Source organism: Rutilus rutilus (genome assembly GCF_951802725.1).
Source record: "Rutilus rutilus genome assembly, chromosome: 21".
Classification (NCBI taxonomy): Eukaryota; Metazoa; Chordata; class Actinopteri; order Cypriniformes; family Leuciscidae; genus Rutilus; species Rutilus rutilus.
Window position 1 is genome coordinate 23,510,351 of NC_140226.1, and position 27,791 is coordinate 23,538,141.

The 27,791-nt window shown below is 40.0% G+C and overlaps 1 protein-coding gene across 5 annotated transcripts in view; it reads right to left on the minus strand.

The window, feature by feature from the left end:
- esrrga (estrogen-related receptor gamma a) overlaps positions 1-27,791 on the minus strand; it is a 170,419-nt gene that overhangs the window by 18,034 nt on the left and 124,594 nt on the right. For 3 of the 5 annotated variants that reach the window (XM_084394316.1, XM_084394319.1, XM_084394318.1), the window contains 2 exons: positions 8,570-8,680; positions 5,654-5,836 (listed from right to left, as the gene is read on the minus strand). In XM_084394316.1, coding sequence (XP_084250442.1) covers positions 5,654-5,836; positions 8,570-8,680 — 294 coding nt within the window. The remainder of the gene's footprint in view (positions 1-5,653; positions 5,837-8,569; positions 8,681-27,791) is intronic. The other 2 variants (XM_084394317.1, XM_084394320.1) reach the window with 1 other exon arrangement.

Consider the following 27,791-nt stretch of genomic DNA (forward strand, 5'->3'; position numbering starts at 1 on the left):
AGACCATGTACTGTGAAATTATGTCAAATAAACACGTCTTTACATTTTCACTTTCTATTACATCATCACTGGTTGCACTGAAAGAAAGACAGAGCATGACTAGTGAAGTCTGATTCATGGACAAATTACTCTTATGAGTCAGGTTGTTTAACTCTTTCCCTGCCAGCGTGAAATTTTTTTTTTGCCAGCCATAGCTAGGATTTTTTATCATTTTCATAAAATTTTCATGGCCCCCAGAATATTTTGTTTGATAAATATCTATGCAATAAATCAAAAGAAAGAATAGATCTTCTGCTTAAAAAAAAAAGAAAAAAACTTAATGGAGTCTTTTTTATAAACACTTGAATGTGGGTAAGTTTCATTAAAAAAGCAAAATTTTGAGCAAAAACCTGAGAAAATCGCGTTTTTGTCAAAGACTATGTCTAGATGGGATTCAGAACGATGATCAAAACATAGATGGGGTATCGAGTCCATCAACACCACCAAAGCTCGCACAGTCCTATACCTCATCCTGGGTCAACATTTCATTCGGTAACGTTAGGCAGATTTGATTTATATGCTGTTTAATGTTGATGATCGCGTTATCTTACATATGCATACATATGATATCGCTCGTTTCGCTCGGTTATTCATTCCACAATGTGTACTTAGACACATTTATAATAATAAAAAGAAAGTTCAGTTCATTTAAATGAAAAGCATTAAGCTATAAAATTAAATATTTAAAATATTAATAATGATAATAAATGTACATATATTAAAACTATATAATATAATATTTAAATATAGTCTGTATACTGTATATTAAATGTTTGTATACATATAAATACTACTTTTATTTTGGTAATATATTTTATTTTTACTATCTATATTATTTATTTTAATGTTTTAATATATACACACTCACATAGGAAACACTGGTGTGAAATGTGCATTATTTCAGCACTGTATTACAACGCCAAGAGTGACTGTAAGACCTCTATCTCCAGTGTGTTTTTCCATCCTGAAGATTAGAGGCTGGGAAAGGGCTCATGGAGAAAGCAAACCTGTGCTTTAGATAAATCCCTTGCTCAGCTCCTGATTAAGACATCTCATCGTCCACCCAGTGCCAGAGACAGAGCCAGAATGAAATAAATAAAGCATAAAAAAACCCACACATGTTGCGTTCATGGCTGCAGCCTTGGGGCAGTTGTGCACGCTTTGCCAGGGTAACTTTAATTGCTATTGTTCGTATCCAGAACAGGCCACTAAGCCCCGTATACACAGGTCAACCAATAATGATGACACCTCAATCACGTCTGCAGATTGCACTGAGTAAGCACCTCCTGTTTTTTCCCCTAACGAGGTTTCCGTGCGAATATGCTAATCCCACGGCACGTCTGTCCGGCAAGCACGTAATCGTTTTATTATACCCCGAGAAACCTCACTGAGATATTTGAGTAGGAGTCAGGCTTCCATGACTCTCTCCTTCTCCTGAACCTATTACGAATGCACTGGCCCTGACAATTGAGGGAGCGAGAGACAAGCCAGGCCAGAGGAGAGAGGGACAGGAAGGTGTAGAAAGCCAAGAGAGGAAAAAAAGATGGAGGTGGGGGAGGCAGAGGAATGAAGTGGAGTGTGGCAGTACCTCGGTATCTACATAAAAAAGATTAGAGTCGACAGGGTTCCATTTTACAGCTCAATCATATTGTGTTAGCACACGCTTATCCGCGTGCCAGTGAAAATTGAAAGGGAAATAAAGAAAGAGAGAAAGTCCCTGAGATAGGACCAAGAATGGGAGAAGCCCGAGCAATTTCAGCCTGCATAAAGGGCCTGTAATAGTGAGGGTCCTGTCATGCTAAAAAGCCAGCGACGGTCCGTTCACCGGCCATTCTTGTAGCTCGCTCATCAAGTCAAGTGCGACCGCCCTCCATTGTGTGCCGCTGTGTTACGATAAGGCATGTCACAACCATATGACAGCGCGTTTTCATTTATTTGGATTCCTCCCGGTTGGCGCGAGGGGACTCTAATTCTATTTACAGATAAAAGCACAGGTTTTTGGTTCCCACCTTGTTCTGCTACAAATGTTTACTCTTTGCTCTCCCCCCGTGCAGATTGAACGCAAAAATAAAAATTACAGCATGAATACAACACAGTTTATTTTTTTTCTCTACTCCTCTTGGCCAATGTGAGGGGACACTAACTCTATTTACAGATAAAAGTAGCTATTTTTTTTCCGCTCCCGCTTTTTCCGCTACAAACGTTTGCTCTTTCCCCTCCCCACGTGCGGCTTAAATGCTAAAATAAAATTACAGCCTGAATGCTTTAATCTCGCAAATGAGATTCCTCACCCTAATCCACATTATGTCATTTTCTGCCTTTTTCCTCCCTCGTATTGAGTTAATATCACATTTCCAAATCCTTCCGTCTTCCATAATGCCAGGCTTACAGGAACGCGTGACGCCAGGGTTTTGTTCAGACACCCTCTCTCGTCGTGTGTTTGTAAACCATATCGAATGTTTTCATGGCCTATGTGAGCATGTAAATGATCAGAGGAGTGAGAAGGGGAGAACTATTAAAAAAGCAATCAGAAAGGAGCGTCCGTGTCTGCGCCGCCAGCGGAGGGAGCTGCCGTCGAGGCGTCTTTAACTCTATTCCGCAAAACACAGACTGCTTCATTATCCGCCAGCTCTCCGCAGCGGCAGCTCCAGTAATACTGAGTGATGTTTAAATTAGTTTACAATTTGCCTGCTCTTCGCCTAGGACAGATCGTAAGCGAAGGCGCTCAGAAATGTCAGCGGCGCTCCTAACCACCGTAACAAATTGTTGCCCGTACGCTGCACACCTAATGACTTCAAATTAGCTTCTGTGCGAGAGGCTGACAGTTTGTTACGTCTGTTAGCAACATAGCCGCCGTATCATGAGCCATAAATTGGTTTGGGCTCTCGGGGAGAATGGAGGCCTTCATCAATTTGATTAAAAAAAATTACTGTACCATAGAAACCGTACAGATAAACTAGTCAGAAAAGAGAGGAATGCGCACATGGAGCTGTGGCTGAGGGTTAGGGGAGGCTAACAGGAGGCCTTGCGTGTCTGTCTGATTGTGTGAGGGTAAATAAAAAAATACATAATTGAAAAAAAAAAGAGTCATGAGTAGGAATGGAACTTTATACTGTATCTCGCACTTTTCTTTGGAAATTTTCATCAGGATACAGTGGCAATCGGAGCGCAAGGAGCAGGAGGAGATGAGAGCCGCAGGAATACCTGCTCCGGAGATGAGGGGGCTCCTTCCTCTTCAAACAGACACAGAATTGCCTGCCGAGGTCTAATCATACAATCATCTCTCTTCTGCTGAGCAATCGTTCATAGAATGTGAACTCTGACGCCAAATGTACACTGCCAATCGAGAGACTCCTCTGTTTGCTTTCTGAACAGACGCCTATGAAGAGAACTAACACATACGAACACTGCGCAGGAAAAAAAAAAAGCTATGAATGTGCAAATGCATACACACAGAGTGTGCAGAAGTTCATATACAGACTGAAACATAACGGACACTTCTTAGCCTGAAAAATAAATGACAGGAAAACTCATACATTCTGTTACTCTACAGTATGGTATACTGTACTGTGCTATAAAATACTGATTTTTGTTTTGTTGCCATACCTGCCAATGACGAATAAACTGAGAAAATGTAGTCCTTAATACTGTATTTTGCATAATTATTTCAATAGAAATGTCTAGATACACTTATTCCTATACTGATTACTATTAAACTTAAAGTTCACAAAACTAGCTTGACGAGCTTAAATTATTGAGCCTGCACCACGCTATACAGTAGTATATTATTATTATATTGATAGTATATATATATACATACATACATACAGAGTATATACACCTTTCAAAAACATCATAAATGTTTTACTGCCACTTTTAATCATTTTAATTCATCCTTACTGAAAAAAAAAAAAAAAATCGAAGCATAGTGTCATTACACTACAGTATACACCACAGCATAGTCTGCTATACTATACTATACATAAATGTGCCACATTCCAGAAGCTCCAGCGGTGTGGCTTCCTGCACACAGGGAAAATCCCATTAAATCCACAGGGCAAGTCTGGGTCAATCTGGCATGGAGCAGCAGAAATAACCTCACAATCCTGCATCTCGTGCCTGGCAGGAAATTGGCACTCTGATGAGCTTTAAGCCCGTTTTATGGCTTGTGTGGCACTATTGCCCTGGGCCAGTATTAGCACAGTCATATCTACAGCACAAAGGGAACTACAACACAACTTCCTGTGCAGCTAATCAAGGTGCTATCATGTTTTGGTTAAAAGGCTGGATTCTTTTGTAGGTAAAAGTGGTTAAATAAATCTCATAAAAGAATCTGGGCATGTGAGTATGTTCACATGGCGTGAAACTACCACTCAGTCTTTTCCTCCTTTCTTTCTAAGTTAACCACTCTTACTATTGTCTGATTTCAGAGCTTTCTTTCTCTTCACCTCATTTTTTCTCTCGCTCCAGAGTCAGTCACCTATGGGAAGCTCTTTTCAAACAGTGAGGGATGAAGTGGGCCGCCACTCTCTGTGACCAGGGCCGGCTCAGATTAAATGCAAAAGAAGGGCTTTGTTAAGCAGATTACTGGAAACTCCTCATTCTGTCTTGTGGAGATGGGCAATAAGCAGCAGTAGAAAGAGAGAGAGAGAGAGAGAGAGAGAGGAGGGGAGGACACTTCAATCATGGTCAGTCATGCCATTATCGTTCATGGCTAATGTCAGGAATCCTTTCAACAAGGCTGCTGATTGGCTGAAACAGCAGGCGAAAATGCCTCCCCTCCACTCCTATGGATATCGTGCTATACTGAGGAAGAAATTAAGCTAAAACTAAACAAATTGATCCCTGTCTGCTGTCACAGAGGATGGAGAAATGCTGACCTAAGGACTGTGCCACTGGTGGCCTGGGTGATGGCAAATGTCCTTGATTGACAAGGCACAGCTTTGTTTGTTTCAGCATAGTGTTTTGCTCCTGCTGAAAACAGCAATTACTCAAACGTGCTTTACTTAGTTTTTTCCTTCAGTTTTTGCACATACAGTGGAATACAAAATTCTGAGACTACATTAGTTTATTTTCAGGTTTAAATGTAATTTAAATCCGAAAATAAACGGTTTTAGGATGCAGAAAAATATAAAACAAAGAAAAAATATGATAAATAAATAAATAAATATGTTTTTTATATTTCTATAAATAAGAACATATACAAAAAATAAAATAAAATTGCTTTCAAGAATCACAAGATTCTCAAATCATGCTGGATAAGTTCGATGGCAAACAAATACTAATTAATTCTGAAATTAATTTCATATTTCAGTTAACTTATTCACTCACTGTAATGCTGATAATGTCATTTGTGATGGAATAGAAGCATTGCTTTTGGAATTAACAGAAACATTTTCAGACTTCTGGACCCCACTGTATTATTGAGTTACTTTCTTTTTTGTTCTAACATTTTTCTAAAAATTGTATTAGATATTTAATATCCTATGTAACCTTTTAAAATATTTTCAAACTTGTATAAAATAACTGTCTTACGCCAGAACATCCAATCCACGGTTCACACTGAGAGTTTACCTGTAGTTGCATATAATCTGTAGCTCTGCTCATGTCCTACCTGGGATATGCTTGGCCCAGCCAATGTTGACCACCAGTTCCCTGTCCGCCAGGTCGCAGAGCGTGGTCAGGGCTTTGATGTCGCTGTCGGGCACTGTGGGGTCAGGCATGGCGTAGATCTTCTCAGGCTCCGCCACCAGCAAGTGAGACACAATCTTGTTATCTGCAAGGCAGCCAAAGGGGACTGTATTTGAACACCGAGGGGAGAACAAAGAAACAGATTGGGATTATACCAGCAAGGTCATATAGTGTTTGGTTCAGTAGCAAAGAAAGCAATCAGATAACATGAAATATTGGCAGAGTTGTTTTCTTTGGGCGGAAAGATGATGTCTGTGGTACTGAAAAAGCTGTTTTTGGTCTATGAATCATTGCCTGGTGTCATTTGTAATCGAAAATAAAAGTATTTTTGGTTTCTTGTTCATAGGTTAGGAGAGAATTTGATGGTGTAGAGCAGTGGTTCTTAACCTGTTTTGCTTCAATAACCAGTTTTTTTTTTTTTTTTTGCCCATCAAAATTGTTTATATTCAGGAAAGAAAATGTATATTATATAAATATATATTTATATTATATAAAAATATTTACAATTTGTGATTTTTAGTAATGGGGCCTTTTCATGTTGGCCAAATGAAACTGCACTGCAATAAAGAAATAAAAATAATTAAAAATAAAATTTTGTTGAGAACTACTGCTGTAGAAAACGAGATTTAAAAAAAATTCAAATCCATTTGATTCCCATTGTGGATTTCGCTGAATTGTGCATATAAAGATTTAGAGTTCGGGGTATTCTGTCAATCTAATGAGAGAAAGGACACACATTTCAGATCGGATTGCGGAGGTGAGGGAGATTGGAATAGGTAATTAGCGACACCCTTACAGTTAAATGAAATTCATTTGCTGTTTAATCATCTATGTCAATGCAATATGATAGACAGACAGAAACCAAATACAGCACTGCAATCTTTGTGTGTATATCTGTGTGTTTGCAAGGCCCAGATGAATCACTTTAAGCCCATTGCATCTGTGTTTGAGGTCCGAGGACAAAACGGATCACTAAATTAAAAAGCATTAACTTCTGAGGTGTGTGTGTGTGTGTTGGAGGAGGGGAAGAAATGGATCAATCAGCCCAGCCCTGCTACTCCAGGGAGTGGGGGAGCCTGTAAGTGCTATCTCTAGGTAAATCTTATTTAATGTTTCCCTAATTAGAATCAATGCAACCCAATTTCCAAACCCCATGCCTTTGTTATGTGCAAATAATCAATCAGGTAGGCTGGGACCATGGCTATTCCTCTCTGTTTGTGAAAATAGAGAAAGAGATAGAAAGGAAAGTGAGAAAAGATACATAGAGCTCAGAGACAGACTGATAAAAGCCTCTATTAATGGGACACTACACTAAAATACGAAGACGCCTCACAAAACCAAAACATTTGTCTGTACGCCCATGCAAGGGTGGACGTCTTCTGGATTACCAGCTGATAAAAAGCCATCAGTGGGGATTTATGTTAGAAAAAAACATATTTGAATCCATAATTTAATTTAGACCTAAGCGAAGGCAAGTCTTAAACTTGCCCCCAAACAGCTATTTTCTGTGTAGGTAATGGGTAAAAAACAAATAAATCTTCAAAACTGTTTCAAAACATATTTCAATAGAGCAATAAATTATGATACCAATGGTAATATAAATGCAGCTTCTATAACTCCAAAAATGTTCATTCTAGATTAAACAGACTTGAATTAAAAATGGAAGAATGACATATTGAGAGATTCATCCTGTTTATTTTTCTATGAGTGGTCTGTCTCCTCCTCATTATACTGTCCCTGAGCAAAGTCCACATCTTGCTAACATACAATAGCAAGGGGAAAAAAATGAAGTAATGAAAGTGGATGGGAGCTGGACATAGAGAATAAGCTTTCAAATAAGTTGCTCTCGTGGCTGGAAATAAGCCTGAACCTGGAAGGAGGGATCAGTAGGATTAGGCAGAAGGTTATTCAGAGCGCCGTATTGCTAAAATGATTTCTACCACTGTAATAATTAAGATTATTTCCGCTGCTATCATGCATAAAAGCATATTGTATTCCAGGAGAATATGCTACCATTAAGTAAAAAGGCTTTAGGGACAAATCTGTTAAGCGCTGCCGTGCTGTCTCTTTGCAGAGCAGTCTGACAGCGCGGAAGCTCCGGTATTGTGGGTTTGATGTCTTTGCCAGATTGGATTTAATCCGGATTAGGCCTCTCTCTCCTTCTCGTGCTCGCTCGCTCTCCCCTAACACACACACGCACACAAACATCTTTGTCGATTGGCTCTGTCATATACTACATCTCTGTCTTTCTTGTTTTGTGTCCAATTTCCTGGTGCATTGGAAATAAGGAAGGCCACTGTAAGGTGACATTGAGATATTAGAGAAAGATACTGTATTTTATATATATATATATATTTATTTTTAAATATATAAACTGAAAAGGTGGTTCACTCAAAAATTAAAACTCTTTACTTACAGAAGAAATTGTTTTAAATATGAAGAATGTCTGAACTGTTTTTGTACATATGATGAAAGTTAATGAGGTCCAAAAACAACACTGGACCCCATTGCCTTTCACTGTGTTGGGAAAAATATATAGATGGGTAAATTAATTGATAGAAATATATATAGATAGATAGATAGATAGAGTTTTGTTTTCTGCAGAATAAAGTAAGTCATACAGGTTTGCAACAACATAAGGATAAGTAAATAATGACAATTTTCATTTTTGGGTCAACTATCCCTTAAATTAACACTTTTATTTTTACATTTAAAATATGATAGTATGGCTTAAATAAGTGTGTGTATGTGTGTGAGAACAAAAATCCCTTCTTTAAAAAAAAAAAAAAAATATCTTTATAAATGTGAAGACATTTAATGCACACAATGCAGTTCTTACATGGCTTTTTGGCCGGCAGAGCCAGTTGAGGGTTCAAATAGGGGCTGTTTTCCGCATCTATCCGCCGTTTGTACTTCTGTCTTCCGCCGCGCACACGGTCCAGTCGAACACCTGATGTAAAGGAGGAGACAAGAAAAAAAGGCAACATTTACTTTTCACACATCATTTTATCACAAACACAACCTCTTCAATAAAGCAGGCAGATAACGTGCGCTGTCACTTTAAAAGCACTGCGAGTGGAGCGGGCCGCTGTGAGCCAGCCATAAACGGCACGACAGCTGTCAGTGGCCATTTCAGGGATGTGGACAGGAGATGACCAGCTGCTGACAGACAGGGGCACAGTCACTCTCTCCATGTGACATCCGGACACACACCTGCCCATCTCCCGCTCGTGGCGTGTGTGCATCTTTAGAGCACTCAAGTCACAACAGAATAACAGGTAAACACCAGAGAGCCATTTTTGTGGCGTTAACGCACATCTTCAAAAGTGTTGGTGACAACAATTACAGGAGTGCAGGAGCGTTCAAGTACTCGTGAAGCACCTCACCGTGTCTTTAAAGGCTGTCCCATTCTCCTTCATTATTTAAAACTCTCATCGATATTTTTCCCACACAAAGAGCGCAAATAAAGTGTGATGGGGGTAATTTATTGAGGTGCCACGGTTGTGAAAACATTCTGAATCCATCCATCGCGACCTGCGATTCTGATGAGTGCAGAGCCTTAAAGACCTGTCCCTGCTTTTAATTAATTGACATACAAAAGAGCCTTAATTTAATTATGCAAACCTCTCTAGGGGATGGGCAGTTTCCGTGGAAACCACTTAAAGGTGGCCTAAGACCCGTTTCATGTTGCATGCTGGAGAGGAACGGAATGGACATGAAGGCCCAGTGGGCCGGCCCTCGTTTCACAATTAAAACACTAGAATTCTCGTTTATCCGAATGGCGCTCAATCGGCACCTCCGCTGGGCTTTCAAGGCCTGACACTCTGAATAATTTAACAATGAGATGCACCAGTCTCATATTGAAGATCACTGACTAAAATTTTGAAGTGCCGCTTATGGGTTTTACGTATATTTTAGCTCAATGAAATGTGAATCCGTTGATTTCAATTAGGATGGTGAAACAGACAAAAAACACAAGGGTTTTCTCCCCAGTATTTAGATCAGTTAATCAAAATGTTTTTTTTCCAATGGGAGATTCTTAAAATTTGAACCCAAACCAAATATCAGGTTACATCCTTGCTGACAATGCATCAAAACTAAGTGAAAAGCTAATTCATAAATTTAACTCTGTTCCATTTATATGGCCAATATGCCTTGTATAATTTATACAATTATTATTAATAAAATAAAAGTATTGCCATATTGTACAGACCATAGCCATATTATTTCCTCCAATAGATCAGTGTTGCACTGTGATTGCACCAAACACACGAGCGTATTTTGAGATGCCGTGATAAGTGTTAATTAACTTTGACCCTGGCTGGTTGTTGATTATGTGACATTGTACTGCAGGACAAAAGCGGATCCGTGACCCTGTTTGCTCACATTTCCACGAAGGAACACACGTCCCACAGGCTTCGTTTTACACGAGAACGGCGGTCTTAAAAAGATGTCACATTACTAGCATAACCTCCTCGATGCCAGCACCCGAAATATGCAACAACACACGACTCTCACATGTTGACAGCCTCTCATCTTAACAAGACCGACCCCCCAGCCAGAAACCGGACACTGCCCTTTTCCGGGTGCTTGGACTGCAGGGTTTATTGGGCTAATTCACTGCTACAGACATGCTTGTAATAGCATCACCTGCAGTCCCGTACGGCATCTTATATCTCGCTCCTCCAAGAAACCTGCATTTTCCATCCCGATTAATGCGGGTCAGATTTATAGCTCTTTTATAGCCTGATTGGTTGACTTTACCTGGTTCTAGAACAAGAAGTCCAAATGACACCAAAACCATCGAATTGAGTATGTATAACTGTGTTTTGTATGTGTAACTAAAAGTTTTGCATCTAAGCTCATCATCTTAGTAGGTCTGCACTAGAAATAGATGAGGAATTAATGCAGCACAACCCTAAAAGAAGCTGTCTATTATTAGGAGAGCCTCCCTCATTGCTGAAGGAGAATCGTTCAAGGATTAACATGCTCAAAACAAACAACATTGGAATAAGTTACCCTTTGTAACTGATTTGCAGCCAGCTTTGTGGCTTCTCTTATATGGTTAAGATTAAGATGCGGCTACAGGATACCGACCCGGGGGCGATCGCTACCCTCCACAAACGGCGAGAGTGGCTTTACACCATCGGGGTACATCCGTCTGCTGATAGACCTTCTATCGCCACATGACTGTAAAGCAAGCAGGCGCCTGGCTGCACAAGATGCCCTGCTGGGTCAGGTTTCACACAGGCACAGATACAAAGAGCTGCTGATTGTTTGTTTGACGGCGTATCTATGGGTCCATGTGGAATGATCTTGATGAATTACATTGCTTCATGGGATGAACATGGCCAAAACCACACTGTTACAGTCTCAAAACAGACCAAATAGCTCTTACCGTTCAGTTTAGGTGAATGTTATGGGTTTCCTTAAAAAGGATGACAAGTCAATAAGAGTTCATTTAAAGGGACAGTTCAACCCAAAAAAATTAAAATAAATATAATTCTGTCATCATTTACTCACTCTTATGTCTTTTGAAATCTGTAGGACTTTTTTCTTCTGTGGAACACGAAAGGAGATCTATAGCAGATTGTCCAAGCTGCCCTTTTCCATACACACAATGGGGACTGGAGCTTCAAGGTAAGATTTTCTATTGATAATGACTTAATTTTCAGTCATTTGCACACACAAAGCTATAATTTGCCTTAAGAGAGTGTATGAGAAGAATATAACCTTTTGTGATTTTGTTTTTGTTCTTTTTGGAGATTGACAGCACCAGTCCCCATCCACTTTCATTGTACTGAAAAGACAAGCATGGACCTTTTAAAAATGTTTCCTTTTATGTTCCACTGAAGAAAGAAATTGATGCAGGTGTGGACGGCATGAGGGTGAGCATAGACAGAATTATTATTTTTTTTTGTGTGAACTGTCCCTTTAAATAAGAGGCTCCTTTAAATGACAGAAAATTATGCACTATAATTTATTCATAATACATTTATTTTCTTTTTTTTAAATGTTCCTCTGCTAACAGCTTGAAGATCACAAATAATATTATTTGTATGTTCTGTGATTTCTGATTAACTTCATACATTAGTACTAATGTGGACAATGACATGAAATGCTGGTAAAGATTTTCACAGCAAATGGCTCAGATTTCATGCAAGCATTCGGAACAAAAGGAGGTGGAGAAAGATGATTTCATTTCATACTGTTGTAAATCCCCAGTAGATTACAAGATTTTACTGTTTTAATTAAGATGACAAATAGACTAGTTGCTTCATGGTGAAATCCCTTTTCCCTCGTTTTAAATTATCCTACTATCCTCTCCGCACATCCCCCTACATTTTTATTAGGACCCACAGATGACCGTAAACTTCTTACAAGGCTTGTTTTGAATTTCATAGGTGGCGTGGAATCCTGCAAGGCGTCTGCAGAAATTTACGGGGAAGTGTGAGAGAAACAATCAAACTAGCAGCAACGTGTGCCACTTTAAAAAAAGACTAATTAATCAGACGTGCCCAGAGAATTCTGATGTCTCGAACTTACGTCATTATATTACACCTATTCTTGTTTAGTAGTCAACAGCATGCGTGCAGACACACTAAAGAGGCAAGGAGACTGTTGTTTTGGCCAAGGCTGATGGGGATCTGAAGAGTGAATACGGCAGCCAAATTTCTCACAGCTGACACGCATAAACACTACGCCGCGTCCACTCAACAAAGGCTTAAGTGTTCACAGGAACGTCAAACGTGTGCTGATAGTTCAGTTTCTTTTTACAGGTGCTATGTATCACAAGAGTAATGCTTGCTCTCTGATGAATATATATAGGAACAAGCACTTGACCAGCTAAATCTAACTACCAGAATAGATCTTCCATCAACAGTATGTCTACAATGAAAATGAGACATTGACCAAAGCAAACATGAGAAGGAGAGAATGTTGATCTGATTTACTTACTATGATTATTGTGCACAACATTGTAGTCCAGTAAAACCACTCTACTATTGTGTCATATAGTATATGAATTATTGATATCTTTTAATAGTAGCAATAATGCTTATCAGAGTCCAAAATTAATACCATACATGCCAATGGTTGGAGAAAATTACAGACTATAAATAATTCCTTACTTGCTATGTACTTGTTTTGGCTACAAAACACAATGAATATTTCACATATGTTTTTTATGTTTCTGAGGGTAATTTTATCTAAAGTAAAGGTCAATACTATGTGTATGTCACAACAGATATTTCTTCTGTTTTGTCGTCTCTGAATCATCGTGTATGTTTGCAATATTCAGTGTATCACTCTTACAACTTCAATTAAAGCGGCGCTATGCAGTTTTGGCAATTTCTCTATAGAGCTCCCCCTACAGCTTCAGAATAGATATTTGACAACACTCTCGTAAAAACGACTCTCTCCCTCTGGTCATGTGCATTTGTTTTCAAAGAAGCCGGTCCTCTGAGGTATGTATGATACACAGAAGGCTAGCATATAAATGTATGTGAGCAGTGCCGTAAAGCAATTCGTTACATCGCGAGACCTGATGTCACGTGCCCGCCGGCCCAAAGTTGCAAGGGTGGTTTTTCCGCTCACAGGCGCTAGAGGGAAGCGAGACGGCCACCATTCAACCCGAAAAAAGTCATATAACCATTCCAATGACTCCGAAGCTGTTCAGTTAAGGTAAATTAAGCTAAAAAAAACCCTGCATAGTTCCCCTTTAAACCAGTTCCTGTTCCAGTTCCTTGTGAAGGTACTATCAACTGGTAACTCTGTACTATTTACTTGCCAAATACATTTTGTACTCACATTTGGCTCTCGAATGGGTGTTAATATTGGACCCTAGTGCTCCTCTTCTCTAAAAAAGCATATTTAACAGTCATTAGGCACTGACAGAAATGAACACAGTGTAAAAGTACCAGAATCTACTAAGCTGCCAAACTCCATTAAAATGTTCATCATAACTCTTTCTCTCCTGTAAAGTAGATATTCTAAAAGCATTGCCATAAGAAAATGAAAACCCAGCTTCATTCACATATTCTTGCTGGTTCACTTTAGCTAAATCCAAGGGGGACCAAATTGTTTTAGTCAAAGTCAGCAGCCCTATTCCACTGAAGCACACATCCTCCAGTCTATTCCATTAATGCTGTGAGCTTTTATGTGGAAATAACTGTGACCTATGGCAAAGGGCAAAACAAAGCGTGTCCCGTGTGCTGAGGCCAGCCCAGCAAGCAGGACACCCCATTCGGAGAAAAAGAGCGAATCCCAATTGCAAACGGCCGAGTTTACACACAAGATGCAAATGGGCCTCGGACAAATGAACATGGGAAAGCAACAGGACTGCTGGTTGCCAGATCCCCTGAGATCTACAGGAATGAATTATTAAATCTTCACCGGGACGATGAGAGAGAGAGAGCACAGGAATAGAGAGGGGGTAGACACACACTGTCATCTGAATCTCCCTCTTAATCCAATGAGAATTTATTTTCTCTGCCGCTGTAAATGTTGGTCGCTAAGCTGTGGGACAAGTGCACACTGTGGTGCTATTCATGCATAAAATGTGGATTTCTATTTGATTTTCTGATGTTTAAGCCTGTTAAATTCCCCCCTGCTCCCCTGGCACAATCGTCTCCCCTTGAGTTTCTCCGTAACGTAATTACATTGAGGAGCAAATATTGACAGTATTTGTCTTAAGCTTTGAAATGTTCAAATTCCCAAACAGAAAAACCAAAAAACAAACAAACTCAGAATAACGTCTGGGTTCATTATTTTGATTGGCCAGCTACAGAAATTAAACACTGAGGGTGGTACTTTGAATTCTGGAATATCAGAAGTGATGCTTTGAATTTTTGACGGTGAAAGATTTTTTGTTCGTGTTCGGCTTAGCCCTTGACAAGGATTTGCATTCTTTGAAAATGTGCTGACCATCAGCAAGTAAACAGACGTGACCGTCTTGACAAACAAGTCAGGTTTGGTGTGAGGGAGTGTGTGTGCCATTGTGTGTTCAGAAAAAGGACGTTAGCAGTTTGTTTCGATTAAACAGTGGACACAAGTCAACGACACATTCTAGAAGCAAAGAATAAAGGCCCCATCCCTCCCCAAAGACAGCAACTCAAAAACCAAAAACCATATGAAAGAAATTAATCTTATGAGTGCAGTTTCACTAAGCTGCTAAAAGCCTAAAAAGAGTCACATCACAGGTGAGTGGATTTACATGAATAACATGCATGTGAATGACTAGAGCTTTAGAGCTGCCTTTTCTTCCAAACATGCTCCTGAAAGAGGATAAAAATAAGTCACATTACAGGCGTAAAATGAGTTTCATTTCAGCTGCCTTTTGTTGTTTTTGTCGTCTTCATATTTCTACATAATATAATATTTCTACTAGTGTTGGGCAACGATTAATCGCATCCAAAATAAAAGTTTGTGTTTACATAATATATGTGTGTGTACTGTGTATAATTATTTTGTATATAAAATACACACGTGCGTGTTTATATTTAAGAAAAATGTTCATCTATCTATCTATATACATGCAAATGTTTCTTAAATATATACATGCATGTATGTGTATTTATATATACAAAATAATTATACACAGTACACACAATTATATTAATCCTTGCCCAGCACTAATTTCTACATACTATTATTTAAATTAGTTTAATAAGTTTTAATATGAATATCTGTAAGTTAGATAGAATACGGTATAGACATCTATATGCACAGGATCCCAAGAAAAGCTCACAATGTACCATATCTCTCTCACTATGTTAATTTTGGGCCAACAGTCGATCCTATAGTACCTGAAAGAGACCCTCCTCCATCACCGCCCACCCCTCTGCACACAACTCTCACTTAATAAAGAGCCATCCGAACAAGCTCATTTATTTTCCAGAAAATTAACTCACTTTCAGTCCTGATTAATGATTTTAATCTAAATGAATCAAATTAAAAATTGAAAATTATATTTCCAAAGCCCACAAAAAGGGGGGAAAAGACAAGGAGAAAAGACCATTCCCACTTAACAAATGAGCCTTCAAATATTAAAAGAGGAGCAGGAGTGGGTGATCCTAATGAAATGTGTCCGGTGCTTGGCTGCCTCTCCCTACACACAGGCAGATCCAGAGTCGGAAAAAAAGAGATGCACAGAGAAAATAAAGAGATAGGAGAGGGGGAGCCCTGCTCATTGTCCACAGAAAATCCAGAGAGAATTACTGAGCTATCTACTTACTTTAATTATTGTGTCATGCCCTGTCCATTCTCAACACTACTTTAAAAGAGAATGAGAGAGAAGCGAACTGTAGGTGCCACGGTCATGTGACTGCAGTGGGCCGAAGCTAGTGAGTGGGCATTGACTGATGCGGACAAATTTACTGTGATATTTCGGCACAGAAGCTGGCTGCGTGGCTAGTTGTGTTTTTTTTTCGGGGCTTTGTTGCTAACCTGCCAAATGCTTGGCTGACTTAATAGACAAAGTGATGAACGGCGATCATTTTGGGGCGCAGGAATATTGCTGACTGCCGATATTGGAAGCACTTCTGATTGGATCACCATCGGATTTCCCACTTCAAACGGCATTGTGCATTGGAGAGACGGGTGGGGGGGATCGGCATCTAGGTCAAATTGACATGTTAGTGCTTGCTTTGCGAGGGAAAAAAACACAACTGGAGTGATGGAATAGGCATCCGTGAGTGGAATGGTGTCACTTGTGTAAAGCTGTTATTGGTTATCGAGTCGTGGCTGTTCAGAGTTGAGCACAATTTTATTATGACCCATCTTTCATCCAGGATCCCCAGTATAAAGGACACGGAAATTTTAGGGGGGTGGCGAGTGCTGATGGAATGTCATCCAAATGATTGAAATGTTGAAATTCATAATTGGAAACACAGTGCTATCTTATGGCCCTCTCCCTCCACACACACACGTACGCAGAGCTCCGTCACAGCAGCAGAGGCATGTGTGAGGATGGGCACGGCAGTGGTTTTTATGGTAATTGAGGCAGTTATATGAGGTGGATGTGGACAGCGCCTTTCTTCTGCTGAGACTTAAAGAGAAATAAGCGAGCGTTATCTTCCTGCCGGCAGAGCCGCCCTATTGTTGATTCAATAATACAAGACGGCTCTTATCAGGGCTCGGGGTGACTGATTGGCAGGCCGATATGTTTAGACAATGTGCCGTGTTCAAACTGAATTTACTCAGGCCTCCGGTCTGCCCAGGAGCAAGCAGAGCAGAGCGAATTAACACCACACAATGGACTGAGACTCTTTCAACATCTCTACATGCCCCCCTTGGCCCATGTCTTTTTCTGGACTAATACCCTCGATGATTATGATGATTACGGTGGTTAACGGTTATAACGGGGATAATAAATAAAAAAAGCTAAATATAATAGTAATATAATAAATGTAAATGAAAGCAAACAACAACAATAATAATAAATGATTAGTGACAACAACAATAAATGGAAATGAAAGCAAAAATTAAATAACAAAAATAAGAAAAAGAAAAAAAACATCAATGTGAATGAAGTACACACACACACAAAAAAAAAAAAAAAAAAAAAACCCCGCTAAGTGATAAAAAAATCATAAAAAAGGTGCGCACCAGGAAGTGCAATGAGAAACATAGCTTTAGTTACACTAATTAACAATAATCTAAATAAATTACGAATTACGAAAAAAATGCAATCAGACATTCCTATCCCAATGGGATTAGAGGACACCAGAGTTAGCCGAAAAACTGTAGTTAATTTGCTTGATCATTTTTAACAGGGTTATGCAAGAAAGTGTTTAATTCGAGCAGGATTAAAATCATCAAGTATATCTGTGAAACAAATTTACCGGGGAGAACTAGTTCTGTCTGAACAGGGCTTTAGAGACAAATGCATCAACACAAAATCAAGAAGCGTAATTGTGTTTACATTTGAGGTCCCTGTTTAATTTAGAGACATCCAAGTGGTGGGCAAAAGCCGAGGCAGAAAGAGGTGTGTGTGTAGGGGTGAGATATGGGCCAGGGGAGGTGCTGGCCAGCATTGCGGGATCAAAAGGAGTGATTTTTTTGCCTTCATCTGGCCTGATGGTGGAGTAAATGAGAACAGATCAGCGCTGTGGTCTGTGGGCAGGTGGCTGTCGCCGTCGTCCGTCTCCCAGCCATTAAATTGCTGGTAAGATGGAGGGCCATCCTTTCCTGTAGCCACACTTACAGATCAAACAGTGACAAATGAGATGTAACTGCACTTGTAAAGCAAGGCTACAATCTGTCAAAGTACAATATTTTTTGTGATCTGATGTGGCAACCACGTTGTCTATTCCTGACGGTTCACCTACAAAATCTCACCGTTTTTTTTTTTCTTTGTTTCGATCTCCTTTTCATATTCTTTTATAAATTCTTGGGATGCGCTGATTGTTTGAACTGAACATTTAGGATGATACTGATTTTTGTTATGGTTTATAGCCATTATGATGACATATACTGTCCTATACTATGCTTCTTTTTTTTTAAGAAAAGCTTTCAAATGAAACCATCAACAAAAATATTTACAAAAATACATAAATATATGTTTATATAACAAAAATTTATTACAAATTTTTAAGATATTTAAATTTATGGAAAAAGCCCTGACACCATCTGCTTCTAGTATCTACCTAATTAGGTAGATAATAATGGTATATGATGATATTTATAATAATAAATATATATATATCTACTGTACATATAACACGTTTCATTTTATAAAAAAATTAATTAACACACATATATATATATATATATATATCAAAAATGGATATATATATATATAAATCCATCAAAAAAACGTGATTGGCATACAGACAGACAGAAAGAAAGACAAATCTAGAGACAGACAAGAAAGGACAGACAAACAGATAGATAGATAGATAGATAGACAGATAGATAACATGCTTTAAAATGCTCATGCCAAATCCTCAAAGCCTTTTTGGTGAATTTGACTCCATTGTCTGTGTTTGTGTGCGGTAGGCTTGGTCATTACCTGAGGAAAATCAGTGCCGAGGAAAAAACTACTTAGTGAGCTGTATGACTGCATTAACAAGGCCTCTCTCTGCCTGAACAATTCCTCGCCTCTAAATGATCTAATTAAAGTCTCATCAGTCGTGTGTCTCGGGCCGAGCCCTCCGCTGCTGCATTCAGACACTTTCACACGTAACAGCGTTCCCTGCTGTGCTAGCACTCCCCTCGGCCTAACTGATCCAATGGAGGCCTTCTGATACATCATCATAACAGACAGTGGGTGTCTTCTGAGGGTGGAAGACTTGTAGAGGTTTAGATGTTGAGCATGGGTAATATGAGAGTAACAAAATTAACCCTTAGGGGTTGAACAGTGATAGATATGAAAATGAGTTAACACTTATGACCACATATCACCCAGATACACTTTCAACACATTCCTTATACACATACGCAATGAATTATCCCAAAAAGTGTCCCCTTCAAAAATGTGTACAACATTTATAAGCTTTCAACATGACCGGGACAGACAGATTTTGGTGGCAGGTCATAGTCTATCAGGGGCTGTAAGATTGATATGGTATGTGTCACTATGGAAGGGCGTCAGTGCTGAAAGGCAGTGGGTGATGGTGGAGATTGCATTAGAGCAGAGCACAGGACGGTGCTGGGGGCTGGGCCACGCTGGTTAATATGGGGCAGTGGGGAAACTGATGGTGTTGTAAGGAAGGAGGGACGGGCAGCAAACGGCCTGCAGGTTGCTTCAGGTCGGTCAGTGGGAGATGAGTGGGTAATTGCCACTTCACCATGCCTAGTGTGTTCATTCAACCCTTCAAACGACAGAAACCGCATCTGAGCCTTTTCTGATTTCTTTTCTTCCATAGTACATAAGTGGGACTCAAAATGTGAACTGAAGTATGTACGCTAATATCATCAAAACCTAATTATGAAATGCAATAAAAGACAAAGAGGTAAAAGTAAAAAACATTTTTTAATAAATTAATGAATAATATATATCTAAAAAATCCTAAACTAGAGACTACATTGGACCACAATAATAAGAATAATAAAATAATAATTTATATTATAGTATATTATTTATATATATATAAACAATTTATTTAAATATAAGTATATACAACTATTATATATGTAAATATGTAAACTATTTTATATGCAGAATAATAGTATACTATTATTCTTTAATGTATTTATTTAAATTTAAAAATGTAAAACGAAGAAGAATATGTGATACTGACCATTATTATACTTACTTGCATGAATTATAATAATAAATTATAATGTTAAAAAATCTAAATTAATGCAAAACAGCATTTCGAAATTGGACCCCACTATACATTACATATTTAGGTCTTAAATCACATGCCACAATTAAAATAAAAAAATAGCATGTCATCTCTCTCCTTCCAACTCACCGCTCTAAAAAAAACTGAAGATATTGTTATATATATATATAGGCGTTGAATTCACCTCATCAGCACTTACAAATCAGTACACTTAGGCCTTGTGCCATGTAATTAGCCCAAAGCAATTTAAAGACAATGAGTAAATGAAATGCTTTGCAATCAGCTGACATTAATTTTGCATTGCACATTGTCAAGGCTGATCACGGCAGGAGAAGATACTGTGTCTTTTAAACTGAGATGCGAATACTCACAATATAAGTGCAAAAAAAGTCCTAAACCTTTGCTGACTATCTGACTGTGCTATTTGTGTATGTTCTTATATATATGGTTTATGAGGACACAAATGTGTACTGTATAATGACATGTATAACTTCCTGTGTCCACGCTAATCAAATAGCTTAAAAAACATACTAAACAGTGTGTTTGGAAATTTAAAAAATGGCAAAAGTTTTCTGTGATGGGTAGGTTTAGGGGTAGGGTGAAGGGAGATAGAATATACAGTTTTTACAGAATAAAAAACCATTACGCCTATGTAGAGCCCCGGAAACCACATACTAGTATGTGTGTGTGTGTGTATGTGTATTTTTGGGAGACATTTAGGTGAGGTAACTGTAAGTGTGGTGTGGGTTTACGGCTGAGTGACGGGGGTATGACCCACAGAAAAACACTCTTCTAAAGAAACTTCATCTGTCAGTCATATCAGTGCTTTAACAGCTCTGTACCGGACAGCCTGGGGTACCGGGAGAGGATAATACTCAGTTTGTAATCGTGTTTGTGTGTGTGTGTTTGTGCATAGCAGTGCTTTTCCTCATTCAAGACCTGTGTTGTGTAGAGACTTTTACCACATAGAAGTTTAATTAATATAATCTTTCATATGTGTTGGTAGCATAATAGCTAAACATGTGGTCTGCTGTCACATAATCTGAAGGTTCAGTTCTTCAATTTGAAGAAAAGCATCTGAATAGCAACCGCATAGGAACAGCTAAATAGCAACCACATAGAAAACAGAAAATGGTAAGCATCATAAAAAACGTGTCCAACAACAACAACGTGATCTGTGGGGATATGGCTGATAGATTAACACCCTGCATCAAACTAAGCAGGTCATTTCTACACTATTTTTGGATGAGAAATTAGCAGATGCGTACTGATGTGCCTGGTGGTAACAAACCTCTGGACAGAAATACATTTATAATACTTTGTTTCAATGCCTGTGACCTATTTTGCAGCAAATTAGACAATTGCTTTTGTACATGCTGACACTCATGCTAATTAGACTTGCGCTGTTGTGTTGTCTTGGCTTATAAAGAAACAGATGTGGAGGCAAATCATGAATTTAAGGATTCACATTAGAAGATTTGTATCGAAGGTAAAGATTTGATTTTGTTTCAAAGAGAAAAATGTGATTTGAGTGCAGTAGCTGTGTTAGGAAGTCTGGAAAAAGTCCAAAGACTACTAAAGCGTATGTTTACCTTTAATTCTCTAGGTTTGGGAGTAATAACATTGCATCCAGGGTGATGAAACGCAGTTGAACCTGAATGCATGTTCACCTTGCTGACTACAACATAGGAATTCAAGACTTCCTCTCACCTGTGTGCCTGCTCCAACCATTCATATATTACTATTATCAAGTCTCTCAAAGCCAGCAGTTCCACATTGCACCAAATTTAGCCTCTCCATCCCCCCTCAGGGCTCATAACAGAACAGTCTGTCGCTGAAACCGTCTTCCCTGCCTTCCACATCTGCATTCTCCTGCTCAATCGCACCAGACCACATGGATTGATAGAGTATGATGACATGGATATTACATGCCTCGAGTGTGTGTGTGTGTGTGTGTGTGTATGTGTGTGTATGTGTGTAAGGTGTCGTTTCCCAATAAGTGAAGATAATCAGGACAGAGAGGATGATGCTCTCCACCTTGTGAGGGCAAACAGCCGCCATTGGGTTGTAGCAACGCTACTGGCCTGCTTCCTGACATAAAGAAATAAGGACGTTCTCAACGCGCCAGCTGTGCGGGCATCAGGCCCCTGCCAAATTCCAGACCCTGCCCTGCAACCAAATCAGCCTGGCCGACTGGAAAAGCACAGTCTGTGGGCTCAGCATGGTCTGTCTATGCAAAAAAAAAAAAAAAAAAAAAAAAAAAAAAAAACCTGCCGTCTGCAGGCAGCGGCGCAGAACCGGAGAAGCCAAGAGCCCAGTCCGACTGGTGCCTTCATGCACAAGTGAAGCCCAGTAAGTAAATTGGTCACAAATTACCAAAACAAAGCAGTCGGAGAGAGCCAGTGCAGGCAAATCGCGGCCTGCGGCCATGGCCCACTGCACTGTACAGAGCGCTGATTGAGTCACATCGTTCAAAACGACATGTTACTCTTGCATTGTCATGACAGTCGGCCAGCTGCGTGATTGGTGTGGTTGCAAAAGCCCATATAGAGCCATTAAAAGGTCAGCAGGTGCTGGACAAGACGGCAGCATGTGCATCCCAGTGGAGACGTTCTCTGGGATTGCGGGCGGTGGGCTGCAAGCGCTTGTGATGAGGGACATGCTGAATGCTGGAAGCGGTCCAGACTCTATTGCTGAGCCACTCAATCACAGGCTCAATCGAAGGCCCTCGCTTCAGCAGCGTCTGCCGGGCCTGTGGAAGTACACGTTTACTGCGCTCTGCAGGGAGCACTTCACAATATCCTCTCGGATACTACACTACACTGCTATTTACCAAACGGCTGGGAGTGAGGAAAGAACATTTGTTTGCATTAATGTACAGTGAGCCCAAAAAAGTATTTGGACACCTACGTCACACTTAATGTAAAAAAAATATATACTAGAGAGATTATTTATTTTTATGCACTGAAATTCTAAATCTAGTGATACTAATAATTATTTTAAGGTTATGGATGATAACTGATAAATGTTCAGTATTAAAATTCCACAATATTTTGTCTAAATAATAATAATAATAATACATTTATAAATGAATAAACACAATTGTTATAAATAATACAGATTATCTACATGTAAAAAATGTGTGTGTATATTGAACACATTTCACTAACGTTTTATAACCAAAAAGTATCTAAAAATATTTTTTCTTAATTTTGAATAACTATTGTTTAATCGCTTCAAACCTAACAAATTTCTTTTAGAAAATTTCTTGGAAAATGTTCTATAGTTATTTCACATAAATGACACTTAGTTTGATATTGTAATGCAAAATCATCCATGCCTTAAGTGTCCAAGTATACTTTTTGTGGCCACTGAATGTATACATCACCTAATTATGAGAATATTTGCCTTTGCTGTGCCAAGCTGCCTTCTGGGAGAAATCGTCATTTATTAAAGTGTCAGCAAAGTGTCACCGGTGCTCTGTATGGAAAACGAAAGACCACAGACCTCCAGCTGTCCCTCTGCCCACAAGTGGTTGTGGCAGACAGGGGAAATGCACGAGTGGAGGAGGAGGATGGGAAGAGTCCTCCAAAGTCAGCAGCATGTTAAATCTTCCCCCACCTGGCTGGGGTCCAAACACACAATGCTCATTCTGCCTCCGATTCAGCACAGGGACTTCCACCAATCCTCTGCGGGTTACTCCAATGCCTAAAGATGTCATTTAGTTGAGGATGGCGAGCAACCAGGGAGCGGGAGAACAGAGGGATTGGAGGGGAGGGAAGAGCGGTGGCAGGGGAGAATGGAGGAAGGAGTCGAGGAGGGATTTGAGCTACTGTGCCTTCTGTTTCTGCTGGAGAGGAGGTGGAAAAGGCACAGAGATGACCTTTCTGTCTCTGCACAGAAAAAAAAAAAGAAACCTCTCAGCAATTAAGAGGAGTTAATGCCCTAATTATGTGTGTCGTTTTAGGCAGCGCCAGAGGGGATCTCCTAAATAGTAAGAGAGGGTCGGGGGAGGGAGAAGAGTGTGAGATGAGGGGGATGGAGGGTTACGAACCCAGCTGTTTCATTCCCAGACCCAACCTGGAGGGGAGTGCTATGGCCAGTAGTTTGGGTTTTTAAGCAGGTGCGGTAGATAGGACAGTTGGACGATTCCCGAATGTGCCACCTAGGGTTATTTCAGGTGAAGCAACATCCTCTCAACCCTTGAAGCATGCGGAGAGTAAGGGAGGAAGGTGTATGCTGTGATACACATCACTAGAGCTATCAAGCAGGGCCTGCCAGTCAGTTATGACACAATAATGAGGCTGTCATGATATTCAAATGGGGTCTGTTCTGAAGAGTGTGACTGTCTATGGTGCACACTTTCGCCTTGATGATGAAGAGGCAAGTCTTCTTCTGAGTGACATTTCATACTTAAGAAGTTATACCAAAAGCGTATGTCATCTTTATGTGGTGTACCATCATACTGGTACAGTCATCAGCGTTGTGCACAGTGATTTTTCTGTCAAGTTGGTTTTGTGCTCCACAGAAACTGAGTCAGCTACATATCTAGGACTGAATTAGTCTCAGTGGCTAGCGAGAAGATCGACAACTGTTTGTTCTTTAACAGGGAGATGGGGGGAACCTCAAACTGAAGGTGCAGCACAATCGCACCCTGGAAGAAAAACAAACCAGCTTTGAGAAAGAGTTGCCATGCTGACATTTAAAAGCACACACAGAGGCGCTATCTAGGAATAAAGTAGGGCAAACTACAGAGAGAGAGAGACTGCATAATGATATCACCCCCCTGAGAGCTCTCTTTAAGACACTAGCTCTCTATTTTGGGGAGGCAAGAGTGGTGGGTGGAGGGTGGTCTCAGACGGGTCCTCTCCTCAGGCTCTAAATGAATGGCGGCGTTGCATAATCCAGCGAGCCTCGCCCGCTGACAGCACGATGATTTATGCCCCCCGTCAGAGGAAGAGAGGGGCGAGAGAGCGAAAGGCTGATGAGGAAGGGATGGAGTGTGAGAGAATGAATGAGAGAGAGGGAGAAAGAAAAATAAAGAAAGTGGTAAGGAAAGTAAAAAAAAAACTAAAATGCAGAAATGGGAAGGCGGAAAAGAAGAAACTACAAAAGGTGAGACAGACGTCAAGCAAAGTAGTCTTGTTCACTCTCTCCATCTTTTTCCAGAGATACTTGGGACGACTTGAGTGAGACAGCTACAAGTTATCATTCCTAGTGCAAAATATATGTTAAAAGATAAAAAAAAAAATTTTCATTTATATTGAAATTATATTGCTTTAAGACCTATAGATTTGAATTGGTTTATCACACAAAAGTACACAAAACTGTCTCTAAAATATTATGCTTTAAAAGCATAATAATCTAATAATTCTGGTATTATTATTATTTTCTAATAATATTATGATAATGATAATTAAAAGCAACAATGTAAAAACATTTTTTTTTAATCATTAGTACCAATTTAGTACCAAAACACTGTAGTGTTTGACGACCTTTGACGTCAACCAGAAAGATCCACCCATTTTTGGCTCACAATTCACCAGCTGAGAACTACTAATTTAGACTTATACAAGAGAAAATAATGTGGGATGTTTAGCTGATGAGGTGTTTTTCGCAGTAGCATATCTGACCACTGTGATCATTGCCTGTAGCATGTTCTATGTCAGTCATGATAATGGTGACAGTGGCCAGCATGCTATATATTTCATTGAAGGGTTTGCAGCACAGAAGCAGAGGAATTTTAAGCGGGATTTGATGCAATGAGGCAGGCTTTTGAGTTTTAAATTGCTCTCTTGCTCTGACTAAAAGCAGCACGCACTCTATATGTATGAGTATGTATGTCAGTGTGTATGTGTGTGAGACAGAGAGAGAGAGAGAGAGAGAGAGAGAGAGAGAGAGAGAGCAGACACTTTAGCCTACTCATATCTACAGGCAGGTCTGGTTATTTTGCTTCCATGGCTGCTCGTGTCCCCGGAGATTTACGGTGGGGAGAGCCACTGCTGTCAGAATCCAAACTCCGGCCTTCGTTAGGACAGCCACTATCTATAACACAGCACAATAATTGGGCGAGCTCTAATTGCCTTCTGCAGGAATTAGATGTTACATATTCGTAAGGTGCATCCCATCACTGCCAACCTACGTCTGCAGGTTTCTTATTTTCCCCCTCTTACTCTCTCATCCGCTTTCTGGGTTTAGATGAAAGCAAATAAAACACTTCATTGTTCAGTGAGGAAACTAATATGCATTCAGCATGTCCTGTAAACTCTGAATCTCAAAAAAAAAAAATGTTTTATACTTCTAAATTATTATCCACATAATTATACACACACTTCATGTACATAAAGCGCTAAAAGCTCCAGTACTGATATAATAAATAGTTTGACCAAACACTGTTGTTTAATTATTTAAAAGTAAATTAGATAGATTAAATCATAATTTATAATAATTCATAAATAAAAAAATAGTTTCAAAAAGTGTGAAAAAATATTCCCTCACTATAAAATCTCAAATCTACAGTGATGGCGAAAGACAGAAGTATCACTCCAAACGAGCGGAACAAAGAGAGGTATGAGGTATATTAAGCAGCTCGCTCTGTGGAGAAGGCCATCCATCTGTGTGTGCAGACATGAGGGACGAGTGGCTGAGAATCTACCATCAACATCATCATCATCACACGTATGCCCCTTCTCACTTAGCTTAGAGTACGCAAGGTTTCGCAGAGTGAAGAGCATGTAGGTATTTATGAGTGTGTGTATATGCATTAGCATCCTAGTGTACTGTATATGTTCTTGTGAATAAGTGCGTTCTCTGAGTGTGAGTGTGTGTGATCAGAGCCGCATGCATCAGCTCGTCTGTGAACTGCATCTCTCTAAGTGTCGTGTAATAAGCACTCTCCAGTCCTGGTATACGGCTCTCGTTCCCCTCACGCTGCGTAGCGCCGCGTGCTTTAGCTCCAGCATGTTAGGGATGATTCCCAGCTCTGGTCTCAGGCCAGTGCTCTGTCAGGCCCAGTCCCTGTCTCTCTGACTGTCTGTGGATATAATTTTACAGTTGGGTGGCTGGAGGTAGCGACGCGGCAGGAGGTCGGCCCCCAGGGTCAAACAGAGATGTTGCTGGAGGCAGCAATTTCCTTGCAGCTAGAGCGCGCATGTGCCTGCAAGGTGAGCACCTGCACGCACTCTCGGTGCGAAGGCGAGTGCGTGTTGATACTGAGAGGCTTTACTTATGCATATGTATGAGCAGTGTGTGTGTACAATATGGGAGTGTTAAGCTGTAGGTGAGAGCTGCGTTGTGATAGGTGGACAGATATCATGTTGGGTGGTTCAACTAGCCCTGCGGCGGTTTGGCTCTGTCTGCCGAAGGATTTCATCACTTTGGATGCCTGGTATACAGAACTGCAAGTCTGTGTTGTGGATGTGTGTGTGTGTAGGATCCTTTCTTTATCAGGATTTCTTATCCCATCCCCACCTTCATGTCTCCCAGGGGTGACAGGGCTAATTTCAGACAGATCTTTCCCTTAAGCAAGCTGTTGGCTATGGGTAACAACTCAACCCCCTCCTCTCCCCTAAAACCCTCCAACTCCAACCTCAGCACGGACACTGACACGCCGGCTTAGCCTGTACCTCACCAAAGCTAGCCAGCCACAGTTAACGTCGACTGACAACTAACACACACACGTAGATGACTGATCTGGATTTAATCTGATTCCAGGCCAGTGAGTTCTGCGCTAAAACACTGAAAACAACAAAACCTGACAAACGTGTTAGC